At 39.6% G+C, this 17,839-nt stretch overlaps 1 protein-coding gene across 1 annotated transcript in view; it reads left to right on the top strand.

Annotated features, from left to right (window-relative positions):
* The window catches only part of ULK4 (unc-51 like kinase 4), a 255,975-nt gene that overhangs the window by 55,355 nt on the left and 182,781 nt on the right, over positions 1–17,839 (top strand). The window contains exons 21-22 of the mRNA XM_086741634.1: positions 6,030–6,191; positions 15,347–15,529. Coding sequence (XP_086597760.1) covers positions 6,030–6,191; positions 15,347–15,529 — 345 coding nt within the window. The remainder of the gene's footprint in view (positions 1–6,029; positions 6,192–15,346; positions 15,530–17,839) is intronic.

The following is a 17,839-nucleotide window of genomic DNA, read 5'->3' as shown; positions in this document are numbered from 1 at the left end:
TAAATGACAAGCCCAATTTGACGTGTTTATTAGTGGTATAATGTTGCAGTCTGTCAGAACCTGTGTAGTAAACATTCCAATATTTACTTACTAACCTTTTCCAATAACTGTTTTTGACAGTGACACAAAATGCCTGTTTCAGGCATCTGGTTTTGTGTCTAAGTTCAACTTTTAAATATTTGTTTGCAGTCTCTAAGATAGCAGGGTCCTGGTTTCTACAGCTAAAGTGCTTAGTTCTTACAATTCTTGTGTTATGTAATCATGAAATATACTTTCTGTTTCGCAAAGGATATTCTTATTTAATATTAAGTACCTAATGCTAATGTGGCTGCCCTTTTCCTTTCATCCATTTTACTTAGTTTATTCAAAACTCTTTTGCTGAAGTTACCTTTGTCTACTTCACCCCGAATATATCGTCCTATCTCTTGTCTGAATCTCCTCATTGACTCTGCATGTATTTTTTTTTTTTGCTTTTCATTTTCACATGTAAGGTTCAACTTAATCTTAATTAAGTGAAATTTGCTTTAGTTTCCGCTTCACCTTTACCCCTCTTCACACTTAACGTTCCAGTCGATCTTTTCATTTTCTGCTTCCACTGTTTTCTCCCCTATGTTTGCCCATCCCTTCCTTCAGATCCTCCTTTTAAACATTTTTTTTTTCCTGATAGTCGTCTTAGAACTAATAATCTTTCCCATATCCAAACGACTTTTTGATGTCTCTTACAATTTTTCTTGTCTGATTTGGTCTGGGATTATGTTGCTTTGATAAGGACCTTCACTGAAACTAAACAGCAGAGTCAGAAACTGTGGGCAACCTTCCTTTCCTCATTTTAAGTCTTCCTGTGTGAAAGCAGAGCGGAACCACTGAAAAAGCTTTCAGGTGCTTGTTATCTGTCCATTTCTGCTTACAAATGGCATGTAAATATAAGGCACACTACTATATACAATTTTAGTAATAACTTCATAGAACCTGGTGTCGTGGTTTTGTTTAGTGAGGGGGGGCCTAAGGTGGTAGCTTCTGTAGGAAACTGCTAGAAGTCGCTCCCCTTTGTTCAGTGGACTCGGCCGGGCCTAGGGCAGACCCGCTGCTGGCCAAGGCCAAGCCGATTGGTAGCAGAATGTTCCGTGATAACGCCTATGCGATAATGTATTTAGGGGAAAACAGAAAAAAAAAGAGAAGAGAAGATGTGAAGAAGCTGAGTGGGGGCAGAGGCGCAGAGGGGGAGGCGCAGGCCTCATGGGCCTTGCAGGCCTCACCCTCTGGCCTCTTGCCAGGCAGCCGACTGGGCTCGACTCAGTCCGGCCCGGCTGCAAGAAGTGGAGAGGAGATGAGAAGTGAATAAGATGTAAAAAAGATCCTGAGAGACATCTGCCAGCCTGTTGTGAGGAACGGCTGCAGATGCCAAGGTCAGTTCAGAAGGAGGGGAGGAGTAACATGGCTCCTGGCCAAGATTCCCCTGCAGCCCGTGGTGCAGACCATGGTGGAGCAGGTTGTCCCCCTGCAGCCCATGGAGGTCCATGGAGGAGCTGAGATCCACTTGGAGCCCGTGAAGGACCCCGTACCGGGGGAGGTGGATGCCTGAAGGCGGCTGTGGCCCGTGGAGGGCCCGCTGGGGCAGCCATTCTGGAGAGACTGTACTCCGTGGAAGAGATGACCCACGCCGGAGCAGTTTCACGAAGGACTGTGGTGTAGGGGTGGGACCCCACAGCGGAGCAGGGGAGGAATGTGAGGAGTTCTTCCCCCGACCATTAAGCAGCGGCATGAAACAACGTACGATGAACTGACCGCGACCCCCATTCCCTCTTCCCCCCTGTGCTGCTCTGTTTTGCCCGTGACGGTAACTTTAAGGATTTCTCCCTGTCCTTATCTCAAACCTCGAGCCGTTTTTCCATATATTTTCTCTCCCTGTTCTCTCGGAGGGTGGAGGGAGTGAGAGAGAGACTGCGTAGTCTGGTCCTGATTGGGGCTGAACTACGACACCTGGAAAAAAAATATAGGCAATACACATGCATGGATAGATTAATATGTACAACTATAGCTAATATAGCTTTTAGAATGTACATAATCCTCATTTTAAATTAAGTATGGCATCTGGATAATTTACTTGAGTCAGAAATAGTGAATGAGGTTACAAAGGATAAATTTCTGTCTCTTGGATATGCAAGGTACTGTGTAAGCAAGTTTTTTAGTAAATTAGGGTTTGCCAGGAAGCTCTATAGTACACTTTTCCCTCTTTCATATGGACTCCTTCCTGTATGAGGGAGCAAGATGTAAGTCTGAGGGTTTTGGTTCTGAACTGATGAGGAATTTTAATTTCAAAACTTTAACTTTAAAAAATAATTGCCAATATATAATATAAGACAGTATATTTTATAATGTATATTCTTAGCCAGAGAGGTTTCGGTATAGTAAATTTGGAGGAGAAAGGAAAATTTGGAGGATAGGGGAATAAAATAATAACTGTTTTCTCAGAAAGTACAGGACAGCCTATAATATAAAAGTGATAGTCTGAATCATACATATTTACCACTTCAATTTCTTCTTCAGACATCAATTTTTTTAGTTTACTGACAGAATTGCCTATAGTATAAAAGGCATTAGGTCTGAATCATACACATTACCACTTAATTTCTTTTTTAGATATCAATTCTCTAGTTTACTGACAGAATTTTAAATTATTTTTTCCACAAAAGGCATTAAAAATTTCTATTTCTACATATTCCTCCTTTTCTGTGAAGGCTTTATATTGCGAATTGTTGCCAAATTAAGATTTATTTCTTATAATCATGAATGCTTAGCATGATACAGCTTCACTTCATTAATTTTTGTTTGTAGTTTCTTTTTGTTCTGTCTTTTTAGATTAAAGGAAGAAGTGTATGGGAGTTGATTTAAAGTGATGGAACTTTCTGAATTTTACTTTCTGAATTTTTCAGCTTTTCCAATGTTTCTTTATCAGTATTATGATTTTACTCAATTTGAATGTATTTATACACAGTATAATATTAAAAAGGTCATAAAATATATTATCTTAACCTTTAAACTAAATTATACTGGTTCTAGGTAGTATGTTGGTTAGCGTAGTGACTGTATTTTCAGTGCCTCCAAAACTTCTATTGCGCTGTTAAGTTTTTAACAATCAATAAAAATATCCAGTAGATTCAGTTATTTTGAAAAATGAGGGTAGAATTCTTTGACTTTTATTTACTTTTTTTTTTTTTCTTTTTTCAATTGGAATAGAAAGACTTGATTAAAAGAAGTTCTCTTTTAGTAGTCTACATCTATTTACCTTTTTGGTATTTGCTTTCACACTCAGGATTCATTTTCACCAAGCATCCAGTACTTTACCTGGAAACAGATACATCTGCAAGTGTTCAAAGTGACTGAAAATCAGGAGCTTTATCTTTCAATGCATTTTGTAAAACTAGTTGAAATATAAACCCAGTGAAAGTAGAGTATGTGTTTCTTTTTGTAACAGTTCTATTAATAGATATAGATTTGATGCCATTCAATATATGGACAAAGGTTAACTGTTAAATGGAACTACTTTACTCATATCCTGAAGATCCATTTCTGTTGACTATCATAGCTTATGTCCTCATAACATGACAGGATGATTCCTTTGTTAAGAGGCCAAATATTAGTTTAGGTCAGGCCTCCTTTCCAGAGAGCTAATTAGGCAGAAAATGGTACGAGTCTTGTTGCTTAGACAGTGCTCAGGAATAGATTTCAGAGGAGCCAAGATGAACAGTCTCAGATGTCAGCAAACGGAATTACTCTGACAGCCTCATCGAGTTTTTAGAGCACTGTGACGGTACGTGACCTTTTTCTAGCCAAAGTACCAGGACTGTGTGGCACAGGGCATAACTCAGCAGTGGCTGGAAGAAAATAAAGCATATTTTCAGGACCAATTTTTGTGAAGAAAAGCTGTAATTGCTCTGGAAATTTGTTAACATTCATAGTAACTATTATCCACTATATAATGCTTTGATTATTATTTATTAATGGGAACATAGTGCATTTACTAAGTGTTTCTGCCTAGTAGCAATAGTAGAATTGGTATTCCTAGTAATCACTTTGTATATGAGAGATTTAACTTGACTATTAACATTTCAGTTATGGATTTGATTTTACATGCATGTAGTCAGTTTGATAAATCCATGTATTTTTACCTTAACTGTACCAAAAAAAGAACAATAGACTGAAATTTGGAAGTATAATTGACAGAAAAAGACTAACATTGTTTATAAAAAGTTTTGAGAAACTTAATTTTGGTAAACATGTATGTGTATTTGTCTTTAATACACAGGCCTTTAATAGATCGAAATGATACAATATATTGCAATATATATTCTATATATATTGTAAAAACTGTAAAAACAGAGAAGCCTAAATTCTCCTTGATTTCATGGCTGTAAATCAGAAGGAAGACCACAGAAATCAGTAGAGATTTATAAAAGAGTAGCTAGTTTAGACGGGAATTGACTTTGGTATTTATTTTAAGTATTTTGAATAGAGCTGCAATTCTTCAGGAGAACAGGAAGGATTAGCATGAAAATAATGAATATAGCTTTTTTTTTTTTTAAAACAGCATAATACTAGAGTTTCCAAATATTTCTACATCAGTGTCTATATTTTAGAATACCTCCATCAGTAGAAGGAAGAGTGGATATTGAATATATTTTTAATGAAGCATAAGTTCTCACCCTCTGGAAGGCTTTTGTACTGCTTTCTAAAAGATTTCATTATAATTGCTCACAGTTGTTGTTGGGTCTGACTGTGAAGATAAATGTCAGAAATCTAAAGGTTAGTAGGATAATGTGGAGATTAGTTTAAGGCAGAAATCAATTAGATATTATGATGAATTATTTGTGAAGTCAGGCTATGAGGTAGACTTGACAAATTAAATTGGTTGTCTGTCTTATATTAAAATTCACTCTTGCTGAACTCAAGAATGCCATTTAAGACATTGTTGAAAGACTTCACTTATTCATAGTTAAAGACTGAGATAAAGTGAAGCAATGCACAGTCAAAAAAACCACAGGAATGAATCTTCCCATTCTGTTAAGGTAAAGACTCTGATTTTAAGTGAAAGGTGGGGGGGGGAGGGGAAGAGATACTAAAGAAGGGAGAGGAGGAAGAGAAGAGAGACAGAGAAAGTAGAGACTATTTTTAAGTGATCTGTATTAAGTTAAGCTTCCATTGGAGTCAGTAACAGTTTTCTTGAGAAAGAACTACTGCTATGTGATTTTCTTGATGTACTGATGGCTCGTGATTATTCTAACATAATGATTTTTATTCCATGGAGACAGTGTAGTATGAATAGTCTTATGTAGGTATTAAAGCTACACATACAGTGATTTTCCATAAATGATTTTGCAGATAAAGTTATTTGATTAGTATTAAAATATGAAAGATTCAATATCCTCTACAGAAATTTAGGAGTTGATATACTACTGGGGACCCAATGTTTTATCTTGAGCATTAGGCAGAATTATCTGTTTCAGAAGAGGAAGAGAGTTATAGAATGACTTGCAAGAAGAGTGCTTCTTTATCCCAGGGAGTTGTTGGCTCTTCTGAATAAAGAGTGTTCAGTGTAATTAATTTTATTTTTTTCTAATGTAACTGTATATCTCATAATCTTGCTGTTCAGAGCCTGTTGTAGTGATGAGTTTTGGTATACAGACTTTCATTCATAAAGCAATGATTGTGGAACATCTATAACATAACAAAACCTTTTCATTTTTTGGTGACTGCATTTAATTTGAGGTGATCATTTGGAGTTGAAAGATTTTGCATTAAATTATGTTTGTATTAAATTGTCTTTGCAGTAGAAAAGTAGGGGGAAGTAGAATCTGTAAACGTAACTTTGTCACAGGTTGAGGTTCCCTATGAAATGACTTTGGCAAGTATCAAAATTAAGAAACCACACTAAGACAATATGGATGGAATGAAAAATGGACATAGGCAGTGGTTCAAAAGGAAATTGGAAACACTTGCATATGAGTTTTTGTTTTCTCTCCTTCCTGCAGGAAGACCGGATAGTGAACCATTTGGCAGCAAAGATCATTGAAAATGTTTGCACTACTCTCTCTTGCCATGCACAAGGATTTGTTACAGGAGAAATTGGACCTGTCTTGTGGTACCTTTTCACACATTCTGCAGTACATTCTTTGAAGATAACTGCTGTTTCAGTAAGGAATTTCCTTTTGTGGTTTAGAAATGTTTTAGGATTTATTTTGAAAAGCATTCTGAATTGAAATGGAAATGTTTTTGAGCATGTTTTCTGTATGTATGTGTATTTATATTTCAGATAACATTAAAATATATTTACAAGTTTTCTGAAATTGAAAAGTGCTCTTATTACAGTCTTATGACTGTAATTATGACAGTGCTTATGAAAAGTCCTTGCGATTCATCATTTTGTGGAATATGTATTTTCTTATGCTGGTGATCTTAATTTTTATTTGAAAAGTTTCATCTTTCAAAGAATCAATTTCTTGCAAAATTTAAATTTCTTTTCTGTATGATGTTTTACGTTAAAAGTGTTTATTCTTTTTATCACAGACTTGCTAGAAGACATATTTGAAATCATCATGTTACTTTCTATAAAATTGTCCGGGCTATTCTTTGCCTTGATTTTCTACGTTAATATAGTATGGTATTAAGACAAACAGAGCTATGGCATACAAGAAACCGGTTTGGAACAAGAAAGTTTATGAAGTAGAAAATAGTTAGTAGGTCTGTGAGTTTAGCCATATCTCTTGTTGAGAAAAAAAAAAAAAAGCCTTACCCACCAATACAGGTTATATTTTTGAACCAAACAATAAGCTGACTTATTTTAAATGAAGTGTGGGAACTGGAGATGCATTTCCTGACTAGAGCTTAGGCTCACTAATGAGTTTACTGTTGGCTTCCCAGATGGAAAATGGTAATGTTGCTGATGCAGCAGTACACGTTCAGACACATCTAGCATTGAGGTAATACAAGAGAGAGAATTAAAAATGTATCAGAAGTGTGGCTGAAGAGAAAAATAGTAGAATAAATTTATAATTTAAACAAATATATATATTTATTGAACATTTACCTCAGTGTGCATTTGTGGCAGAGTCTTGCCTGGGAAATAAACTGCTCAAATACTGGGAAAATGTGTTGACCATTTAGAACAATAAACTTATTTAGTAAAATACATGTTACAGAAGCCTTTGTTCTGTGACAGCTGAAATTCTTTGTAAAAACTTAGTCTTAGAATTTTTGTGAGTAGAGGATTGTCAGTCTCTAAAAATGTACGTGTTGTAGTTTAGCCCTGCTCAGTACCAAGCTATGCAGTCTCTCGCTCACTCCCCCCCATCCTCCAGTGGGACGGAGAGGAGAATTGGTAAAGAATCATAGAATGGTTAGAGTTGGAAGGGACCTTCAAAGGTCATCTAGTCCAACCCCCTGCAAGGAGCAGGGACATCCCCGACTAGATCAGGTTGCTCAGAGCCTCATCCAGCCTGGCCTTGAACTTTTCCAGGGATGGGGCATCCACCACCTATCCGGGCAACCTGTTCCAGTGTTCTACAACTCGCATTGTAAAAAAAATTTTTCCTGATATCCAATCTAAATCTACCTCCCTCTATTTTAAAACCATTGCCCCTTGTCCTATCACAACAGGCCCTACTGAACAGCCTCTCCCCATCTTTCTTGTAGGCCCCCTTGAGGTACTGGAAGACTGCTATCAGGTCTCCCTGGAGCCTTCTCTTCTCCAGGCTGGACAGCCACAACTCTCTCAGCCTGTCCTCATAGGAGAGGTGCTCCAGCCCTCTGATCATCTTCATGGCCCTCCTCTGGACCTTCTCCATCTGGTCCATGTCCTTCTTATGTTAGGGGCTCCAGAACTGGACACAGTACTCCAGGTGGGGTCTCACCAGGGCAGAGTAGAGGGGGAGAATTACTTCCCTTGACTTGCTGGCCACACTCCTCTTGATGCAGCCCAGGATGCGGTTGGCCTTCTGGGCTGCAAGAGCACATTGCCGGCTCATGTTGAGCTTCTCGTCCACCAGCACTCCCAAGTCCTTCTCCTCAGGGCTGCTCTCGATCCATTCTCCGCCCAGCCTGTATTTGTGCCTGGGATTGCCATGACCCAGGTGCAGGACCTTGCACTTGGCCTGATTGAACTTCATGAGGTTGGCACGGGCAACAACTGGACAGTTGTTATTTGTTTGCCACTAGAAATCACAGCTCTTTATTTTTATCTCTTTCAACTTGTCCTGAAGCTTTCCTCCTGTTTCTCTCCTATCTACTTAGAGAACTTTTCTTCAGCATTTACCATTCCCTTGACTCCTGCACCAGACTTCCAGAGCTGCTAAACTTGTAGGGACTAGTTGCACAGTTACACCTGTTTTGTGTGCCACAGTGAGCAGCATTTCCGAGAGAAAGACTATGTCTGAACTACATTCAGACACTGATCCAAGGAAGATCACCAGAGGAAATGCCAGCAGGCTTTCGCCTCCCCCCGCCCGCTGTTTACCCTCTTGAACAGTCCGTTTCTTCTTGGACAATCTGGTGTGCTTGAGATAGGCCAAAGCTTTTTTTTTCTGCTCAGTAACATAAAAAAGTTGTATTTCTGATTCTCAGGAATACACTTGTCATCAGTGCAGACTTGCTACAGCTTTTTGTAGCAGTGGGCTCAGAGGTCAGTAGCATCAGTGCCGTATGGTTCGCACACTTTACCCTTAGATGAGATTTCTAGTGACTATGAGAAGAGAGGGTTGTTGTGTGTCCCTCTCTATCATCAGCCTCTTTTGAGATCCCAGAATATTTGATCCTTCCAAGGCCGTAAGGTTGAGGTTGAACCACCGAGAAATCTTTTCTTTGTCATCATATTTATGCTATGGGTAGCTAGCCTCTCTTAACTGGCTTACTGTCTTACTGGCAACTCCAGTAAGTTGCCTTTTTTCCATAGCATCTGATAAGAAGAAAATCTTTATGCATCTATTCTGGAAGACAGGGAAGAGTATTTAAAGGGAAGCTAAAACCTGAAGAGGTTATATTGTAGCCTAGTTTACTGGTCCTTTCTTTTTTTTAGTGTCTTCCTCTTTTCGTTTCTTCTTTTTTTTTTTTTTTTTTTTTCTCTCCTCTGTCCATTGACAGCTACCACTACTTACTAGTCAATGAGGATTTTTTAATTGCTCAGTTCAGTCGAACGGTGCTGGCATTTGTGTGGTCTCTTCCAAATAAGGAGATTGAAAGTATCATAGATTCTGAGTTCCTCAGTTCCTTCACCTCTTGTCACTGCAGCTGCGATAGAGCAACCTAATCTCTATGGGCTTCTTGTTCAAAAAGGGATGTTAAATGCAGTGACATGTTACCAGATGCATGTTACCAAGTAAGTTACCATATTCAGAATCATCTGGCACTCCTGGGTTAAGACTTGCAGTGATGTTGGTTTTGCCAAGCTCTTACCTCCTGATTTTTTTCTTCCCTTTTATAATGCAAATTCAAAGATTTAGTTGTCAAAGATTATCAGTTCCCAAGAAATACTCTAGAAACCCTCTTAGAAATGACATATGTTAGGACAAAGCAGTGTGTTTTAGGAGGTCATGATAGCTGCAATTACCAAGATTCCCTAGAGAAACTCAGATGATTTGTGGGAGATCCTTTCAATGGCAGTTGTCAATCTAAGTAAGAAAGATGCCTTTAAATCATTTTATTAACTTTTCTCTGAAGTTCCTTAGCAGTGCATGCATTAGCGTCAAGGCCAGCATTTTAAAGAGATGACCAAGTCACATGTGCACACAGAGTTCTGCGGAGGCAAAAATTTCTTCATCACCTTGTGCAAATCTGCAGTATAAATGTACATACAGACAATATAAGCAAAAAAAAAACCCCAACCTGTTCCCAACTAACAATTTTTTTTTTCCTGTGAAAGCAGTAGGCTTACTGGAGATCATACTTTTGCCTTGGGTAGTTACTGAGGTTTTAGTCATGCTGGAGGTAGGGCGTGCTCCAGACTAACATATTGGAGAGCTTTGAGTGAAAGCGGTAGTGAGGGGGACTGCAAGAGTAGGAGACATTCAGTGTTCTACATTCTAACTGCTTTTTTTTTCTTGTTTTTCTGGTCTTCATGGAAATTGTTGCTATCTATGCAGCCGATTCCATGTCCTTCTTCCAGACAGATCATTTCATGCAAGTCTGCTTGGGTATGCATGTGTTTCTGATTTTCCCCTCCAGTGTTTTGAGGATTGGGTCCTTTATGAAAAGTCTGAGGTTTAATTATTTCATACCACATATGAAGTGAATTGGACAAGGAAACTTCTGAAGTAGGCTACACTAAAGTGATACTCTAATCCTTTTGTGACTTTGTAGTGAAACACTAAAGTAACAAGACGATGAACCTATTTGTTGGATTTATGACTCAATGGCTGATATAAATCATGGTTATGTATTAATACTGCTGGGCTATTTGCGTATATAATCTTAACTTTAGGCAGAAATAACCGATCAATACTGAAATCTAGCACAGGCAGATCTTTTACCAACTGAAGTTTTAGAGATTTCAGTAACATATGAATTTTTAAAGTAAAATACTAATGTATTTTCCAGCTATATTGTACAGTACAATTTCTACGTTTATTAAATTGTTGCTGTAGATATGTAGGCATTTTTATTCTGCATGTCCACATAAATTGAGATTATCAGTGTCCTATTATATTTTATTATACAGTCATTCCTGACTTGTTTTAATGTAAGCTGAAGAATTTATTTTTGATTGACATCTATATTCACATGTAAAAATATATGTTAAGAAATACATGTGTCATATCTTTACCTAGAGCTAGCAGGCTGTCTGCAAAGTATATCAGCTGTAAGGCACTATGGAATTTTACTACTTCTTATTTCAATCAATAATAAAAATATATAAAGAAGGTTCTCTTTGTTCAGTCTCTGGAGTCAAGAAATGACACTTTAACTTGTCCTGCCTGTCAGCGGTGGCAAATGGGGACTGTGTCTCAGTATTTTTGCTCGCTTTGGAGTCCAACATGCCTCAGGTAAATATCACAGATTTTGCCTGTAGGAAAGCTGTATCTTTTTATCATTTTGCTAGACTCAGAGAAAAAATAATTCTGTAAGATGTCAAAGTGACATTCTGACAAGCTCAGCAGCAGGAAGAATATTTCCATAGAATTGTAGAATGGTTTGGGTTGTAAGAGACCTTAAAGATCTTCTACTTCCAATACCCCTGCCATGGACAGGGTCACCTTCCACTAGACTGAGTCACTCAAAGCCCCATTCAACCTGGCCTTGAACGTCTCCAGGGATGGGGCATCTAGCACCTCTCTGGGCAAACCTGTTCCAGTGCCTCACCGCCTTCACAGTAAAAAATGTCTTCCTTATACCTAATCTAAATCTACCCTCTTTCACCTTAAAGCCATTACCCTTTGTACTACTGCTACATGCTTTTGTTGAAAGTCCCTCTCCATTTCTTGTAGGCCCCCTTTAGGTACTGGAAGGCCACTATAAGGTCTCCCCAGAGCCTTCTCTTCTCCAGACTGAACAACCCCAGCTCTCTCAGCCTGTCCTCGTTTGGAGAGGTGCTCCAGCCCTCTGATCATCTTTGTGGCTCTCCTCTGGACTAGCTCCAACAGGTCCATGTCCTTCTTATGTTGGGGGCTCCAAAACTGGATGCAGTACTCCAGGTGGGGTCTCACCAGGGCAGAGTAGAGGGGCAGAATCACCTTCCTCAGCCTGCTGGCCACGCTTCTTTTAATGCAGCCCAGGATGCAGTTGGCTTTCTGCAAACGCGCACTGCTGGCTCATGTTGAGCTTCTCATGCATGAGCACACGCAAGTCCTTCTGCTGAGGGCTGGTCTTGATCCATTCTCTGCCCATCTATTCTCTGCCCCCTTGTGCTTGGGATTGCCCGAACTGAGATGCAGGATCTTGCACTTGGCCTTGTTGAATTTCATGAGGTTTGCATGGGCCCACCTCTCCACCCTGTCAAGGTCCCTTTGGATGGCAGCCCTTTCCTCAAGCAGATCGACTGCAGCGCAGAGCTTGGTGTCATTGCTGAACTTGCCGAGGGTGCACTCTGTCCATGTCGCCGACAAAGATGTTAAACAGCACCAGTCCCAATAATGACCCCTGAGACTCGTGACCGGTCTCCACTTGGACATTGAGCCGTTGACCGTGACCTTTGCAATGTGACCATCCAGCGAATTCCTTATCCACTGAGTGGTCCATTCATCAAATCCATGTGTCTCCAGTTTAGCTACAAGGATGTTGTGCAGGACAGTGTCAAATGCTTTGCACAAGTCCAGGTAGATGATGTCAGTTGCTCTTCCACCCCATGCTGTAACCCCATCATAGAATTTGTCAGGCACGATTTACCCTTAAGTGAAGCCATGTTGGTTGTTGCCAGTTACCTCCTTATTTTCAATGTGCCTCAGCATGGTTTCCAGGAGAAAAATGATCTTGCTAGGCACAGAGGTGAGACCGACTGGCCTTTAATTCCCTGAGTCTTCCTTCCCCCCCCCCTCCTTTTTTTTTTTTTCCTTTTTAAAAATGGAGGTTATGTTTCCCCTTTTCCAGTCAGTGGGAACCTTGCTGAACTGCCACAGCTTCTCGGCTATGATGGATATTGGCTTAACAACTTAATCTGCCAGTTCCCTCAGGACCCACAGATGTATCTTACCAGCTCCTATGGACTTGTGCACCTTCAGGTTCTGTAGATGGTCTTGAACCTGCTCTTCTCCTACAGTGGGTGGTTCTTCATTCTCTCAGTCTCTGCCATCTGTGACTTGAGCAGTGTGGCTAGACCCCTTATTGGTGAAGACTGAGACAAAGGAGTCATTGAGTACTTCAGCCTTCTCCATGTCCTGGGTAACCAGGTCTCCCATTTCCTTCCAGAGAGGACTCACATTCTCCCTCGTCTTCCTTTTGTCTCTGACATATCTAAAGAAACTTTTCTCATTGCCCTTGATATCACTGGCCAGACTTAATCCTATCAGGGCTTTAGCCTTCCTTACCTGATCCCTGACTGCTTGAACAATTTCTCTGTATTCGTCCCAGGCTACTTGTCCTTACTTCCACCATCTGTAAGCTTCCTTTTTGTGTTTGAGTTTGCCCAGGAGCTCCTTGTTCATCCATTAATTTTCTTTCCAATATAATGAAAGTTTTTTTTTTTTTTTAATAATTTTAAATTTTGTTTCGAAGAGATGGTTTTTCTGCTGGAGGAGGAGCAACAAAACATAAGCCACTTAAGTGGAAACTGATTTGGGAAAGCTCAACACAATCTTTCGGGGGTGTTGGTGAATACTTTCTTTCAGAGACTGCATTAATGCATTCATTCTCAAACTGGAGAGAATAATGGAGTATATCCTGAAAGGCTGAATGTTATCCAGCCACCATAGGGCATGTAAGAACAGAAGGCAATGGATAGGGCATAGATTATCCTAGAATCATAGAATATCTCAAGTTGGAAGGGACTGATAAGGATCATGATGCTCGGGTTGGAGCTACAGGGAGAAAAGGTGCCAGTTAAGGCCGTGCAGAGAGCAAGGACAAAGAAGCCAATTCCAGGAGAGGCTCTGCAAATGCCTTACTGTCACTGTGATAATTTCCTGTTCCAAGACTACTGCTGAGAGATGTTGTGAGCTCTACACTTACCACTTCTTGTCATTGGTTCCCAAGTCCCTTTCCACAACCTTTTGACCTACCTCCATCTGTTCTCTCCAGACACTTCATCTACTGAAGTGATCTAGGATACTTTGTCTTCTTTTGCCCATTAAACTTTATTTTCTACTTTTCTGCTGAAATATTGGTTTTGCTCATACAGTAGAGTGCTCTGTAGCTTCTCCCTGTAGCTGTTGGTGGGCTGGAGCTTTCCTGCTGTCTCCAGAGCTGCAATATAAGCCTAGAAGACAGCTGTGTCTTTCCTACCAGATTTGCCTGGAGGTCATCTGGTGACCTGTGGTCACCCATGTTTGACAAGGTCTGTAGCAGACAGCTAAGGCATTGGCAAGTCTACATGCACCACGTTCGCGCACTAAGTTAGCTCCATGTTGCTTTGACACAGGCTGTACAAAAAAAATAAAAGGCTGCAATCACTATGGTTCTTGGACCAGAAAGGAGCAGAGTAGATGGGTGGCATCAATAAAAGGTCTGTTTAAAAATCATAGGTTCTTGGTTTATTGTCTTTTATGCCTTCTTTTCCTTTTTGAAGTGAATTTTGAGTAATGTTTCTAAGGGCACTCGTGAACTGGGCAGTTTGTGAGGTATTTACCTGGAAGGCTTTTCTGTGATGATAGTATTCTGTGGTGTAATTGTCTATAGTTTCTCTTAAATGAGACGTCACTGTTGAATGCACACCAAGTAACCATCAATTTCTAAATATAGCTGGTCTGAAAAGAACAAAGAAGTGGTAATATTGCCTACTTTTCACAGAAGAAAGTTGCCCACCAACTCAGATTTTCACATAAATCAAATAATTGACATAATCTCTTTTCCTATCCTAACACTACAATCAGGTCAGAGAAAATGAAATTTTAAATGTCTAAAGAGTCTTATTTTCTTTTTGTGGAGAGAACAAAAGCAGTCACAGTATCTTGAAGGTTGCATTTCCAGAGGTATCAAAAGGATAAGCTGTGTTGACTTGGAAGTTAATCCACCCTGGAGGTCATTTGGTAATGTTTGTTATGAAATAGCTAAGTTAGTATACACTGAACAGATTTGTGCTACCTTCACTAGAGTACAGTCAGTATCTGCATTTTCCATTAGAATTGTTTTAATCACTGGTATTTGTAAATCAACAGTTTGGAGAATGGTTTGCATGTTTACTATACTAAACACTGTTCCTTAACAAGTATCTAGATCTAGAGTAGTGTCTAGATGTAAAGATAGACTTTAGATGGTGCACATATCAGTTATGGTCCACATTTGTATGAGTGACCAGAGTGTCTGCGGGGTGTGCCATCTCTGTATTTTCTGCTGCCTGTGCACCTTTTTAGTACAGTGTTATCTGATGCTACCTACGGTCTGTGCTTATAGAAGACTCAAACACCGTCTATGCCGCTGTATCATTATTATTCTTTAGAGGGAAAGAGTAATGTGTATCTGTTTGATGTTGATGTTGGTAAAACAAATAATTTAGTTTCAGCTGCATGGAGTGTATAACAATATGTTTAGAAGAATTCCAGGTCTCTAAAAACAAGTAGCCTTTTCCTCTAGTATTTGTCTTATGAGTGAAACTGTATGAATTCTCTGTATTCCTAAGCTATTGGGAGAGTCGCCACCTGTTTTTATTCTCCATTATTTTTCTTGAGATAATAATCCCATTAAATAACAATTTTGTTTTTCATTTTTGTAGGCTTTATGCAGAATTACTCGTTACTCACCCAGTGCTTTCCAGAGTGTAATTGAAAAAGTGGGATTAACAGCCGTCCTAAATTCCTTGGCAAATGGAATATGCAAAATTCAGCAGTACATGCTCACCATGTTTTTGGCAATGTTGTCATGTGGGATTCATCTACAGAGGCTGATTCAAGAGAAGGTTTGATTTAAGATTAATATTATTCACTGTCATGGAATTTCACTAATGGAAAGTTAAAGTTGGCTCTAGTAGTTTTTTTGTGTTTTCAAAATGCTTAACTTAGTGACACTTGTATATCTGAATAACAGGAAATGAGGAAAATATTTTGTATTTTTATTTTCTTAAAATCTAAAATAACAGAGTGTATAGTTTGTTTTTTTTTCTCTCTCATGGATCTTCAAGAGCTGGTATGAATAGGTATATAAATTGCTACTGCAGCTAGAATTCAATCAGTTCAGAAAACTTTAGCTTGACCATAACTGATAATGGCCCTAAGGAAAAACTATAAGGAATGCATGAGGACAGCTATTTGACATAGCTCTCCTAGTCATTAAAAAGAGAAAATAATGAGTATCCTCATTGAATCTAAAGCTGTACTTTATGCGCTCCTTAAAGGACTCTAGGCCAATTTGTAAGTGAAATATCTTGCAGAAATTAGCATTTTAATAACTTAGAATTTTCTTTTTAGTGTCACTGAATAAAACCACTGGTTCTGATTTATGTCTAATATAATTTTTGGAACAGATGAGTAAAAGCTTTCTATTTTGATCACCAAATTATTCCATGTTTAGAGAAAGTGTTTATTCTTTTAGCGGTAAGTCTGCACAATTCATAAACAAGAGCAAATGGAAAGGATAAAAATCACAAAGAAAGTAGGACCTCTGCTCGTATTTTCATCAGATACTCTGTTGTAATGTACGCTGTAACCTGACAGTCATCCTGACTATAACAATCTATTAGGGCTTTAGTTGAGAGAGATTTATTTGGTTTCCATACAAGTTAATTTAACAACAACATTTAAATTTAAAAAATAGTCTACTGTTTTCCACCCATCTCTTCTTGCAGCCTGAAATCACTCATTCTCTTCCTATCAGTCATTTTTGTGACATGTCAGAAATGCTAATGTGTTTTTGTAAATGTGTGTCAGCTGGCCTTAAACTTTCCACAGATTGCACTACAACAGCACTGTCAGGTGGGAAATTGTCCCATAATGTTGTAGTTTCTAAAAGTGCACGTTACTGTGAGAGGGTGGTATAGTCAGTGAAGTATGTTCAAAAAATACTTACTTGGACATTCAGTGAAAGAATGTAATGTGTAACAAGCATGTGCCTACAGCACAGTGTTTTCCGTGAAGAATTTTTTGTTTATAGAGGGCTTAGATTGCCCTAAAGGACTCCCTTTCTGATACTGCAGTTCTTATGAACTATTTAAATCAAATTTTTGATGTTATAAACTCCTGAAATTCTCCAACTAGTTATTGGAAAATAGAAAATGTTTTATTGGGATGAAGTACAGCAGTAGCTGAAACTTTATGGGTTTAAAATTGCTGCTTAATCATTAATGAATTGTCACAAGTGTGTTACAAGTTTGCAGATTTGGAAAATTCACATATAGACAAATATAGACATTCTCTTAACAGCATATATCAAACTAATGATAGAAGTGGGAATGGTACCCAAAGCTGTAAGTGAAAAAAACATTGTACTTTAAAAACTGGTGTCGTAGTTCAGCCCCGATCAGGACCAGACTACGCAGTCTGTCTCTTGCTCCCCCCACCCTCCGAGAGAATAGGAGGAGATGATATAAGAAAAACAGCTCAAGGTTTGAGATAAGGACGGGGAGAAATCCTTAGAGTTACCGTCACAGGCAAAACAGACTCGACTTGGGGAAAACTATTAATTTATTTCTAAAATTAGCAGGAGAATGAGACAGGGAACAAGATAACCTCCCCCCACCCCTCCCTCTTCCCGGGCTTAACATTATCTCTACTACCTTCCCCTCCCGAGTGGCACGGGGGGGGAAAAGGGAATGGGGGTCGCGGTCAGTTCATCACGCGTTGTTTTACGCCGCTGCATCATCGTCAGGGGAAGAACTTCTCGCATTCCTCCTCTGCTCCAGTGTGGGGTCCCTCCCACGGGCCACAGTCCTTCGTGAAACTGCTCCGGCGTGGGTCATCTCTTCCACGGGGTGCAGTCCCTCTAGAACAGCTGTCCCAGCGGGCCCTCCACGGGCCACAGCCTCCTTCAGGCCTCCACCTGCTCTGGCGTGGGGTCCTCCACAGGCTGCAGGTGGATCTCTACCCCTCCGTGGACCTCCATGGGCTGCAGGGGGACAACCCGCTCCACCATGGTCTTCACCACGAGTTGCAGAGGAATCTTGGCCAGGAGCCATGTTACTCCTCCCCCTCCTTTTTCACTGACCATGGCGTCTGCAGCCGTTCCTCACAACAGGCTGGCAGACGCCTCTCAGGATCCTTTTTACATCTTATTC

The sequence above is a fragment of the Chlamydotis macqueenii genome, chromosome 2 (assembly GCF_036417535.1).
Source record: "Chlamydotis macqueenii isolate bChlMac1 chromosome 2, bChlMac1.mat, whole genome shotgun sequence".
Classification (NCBI taxonomy): domain Eukaryota; kingdom Metazoa; phylum Chordata; class Aves; order Otidiformes; family Otididae; genus Chlamydotis; species Chlamydotis macqueenii.
Note: the sequence above shows the minus strand (reverse complement) of the source record. Positions and strands in the feature narration are given on the sequence as shown.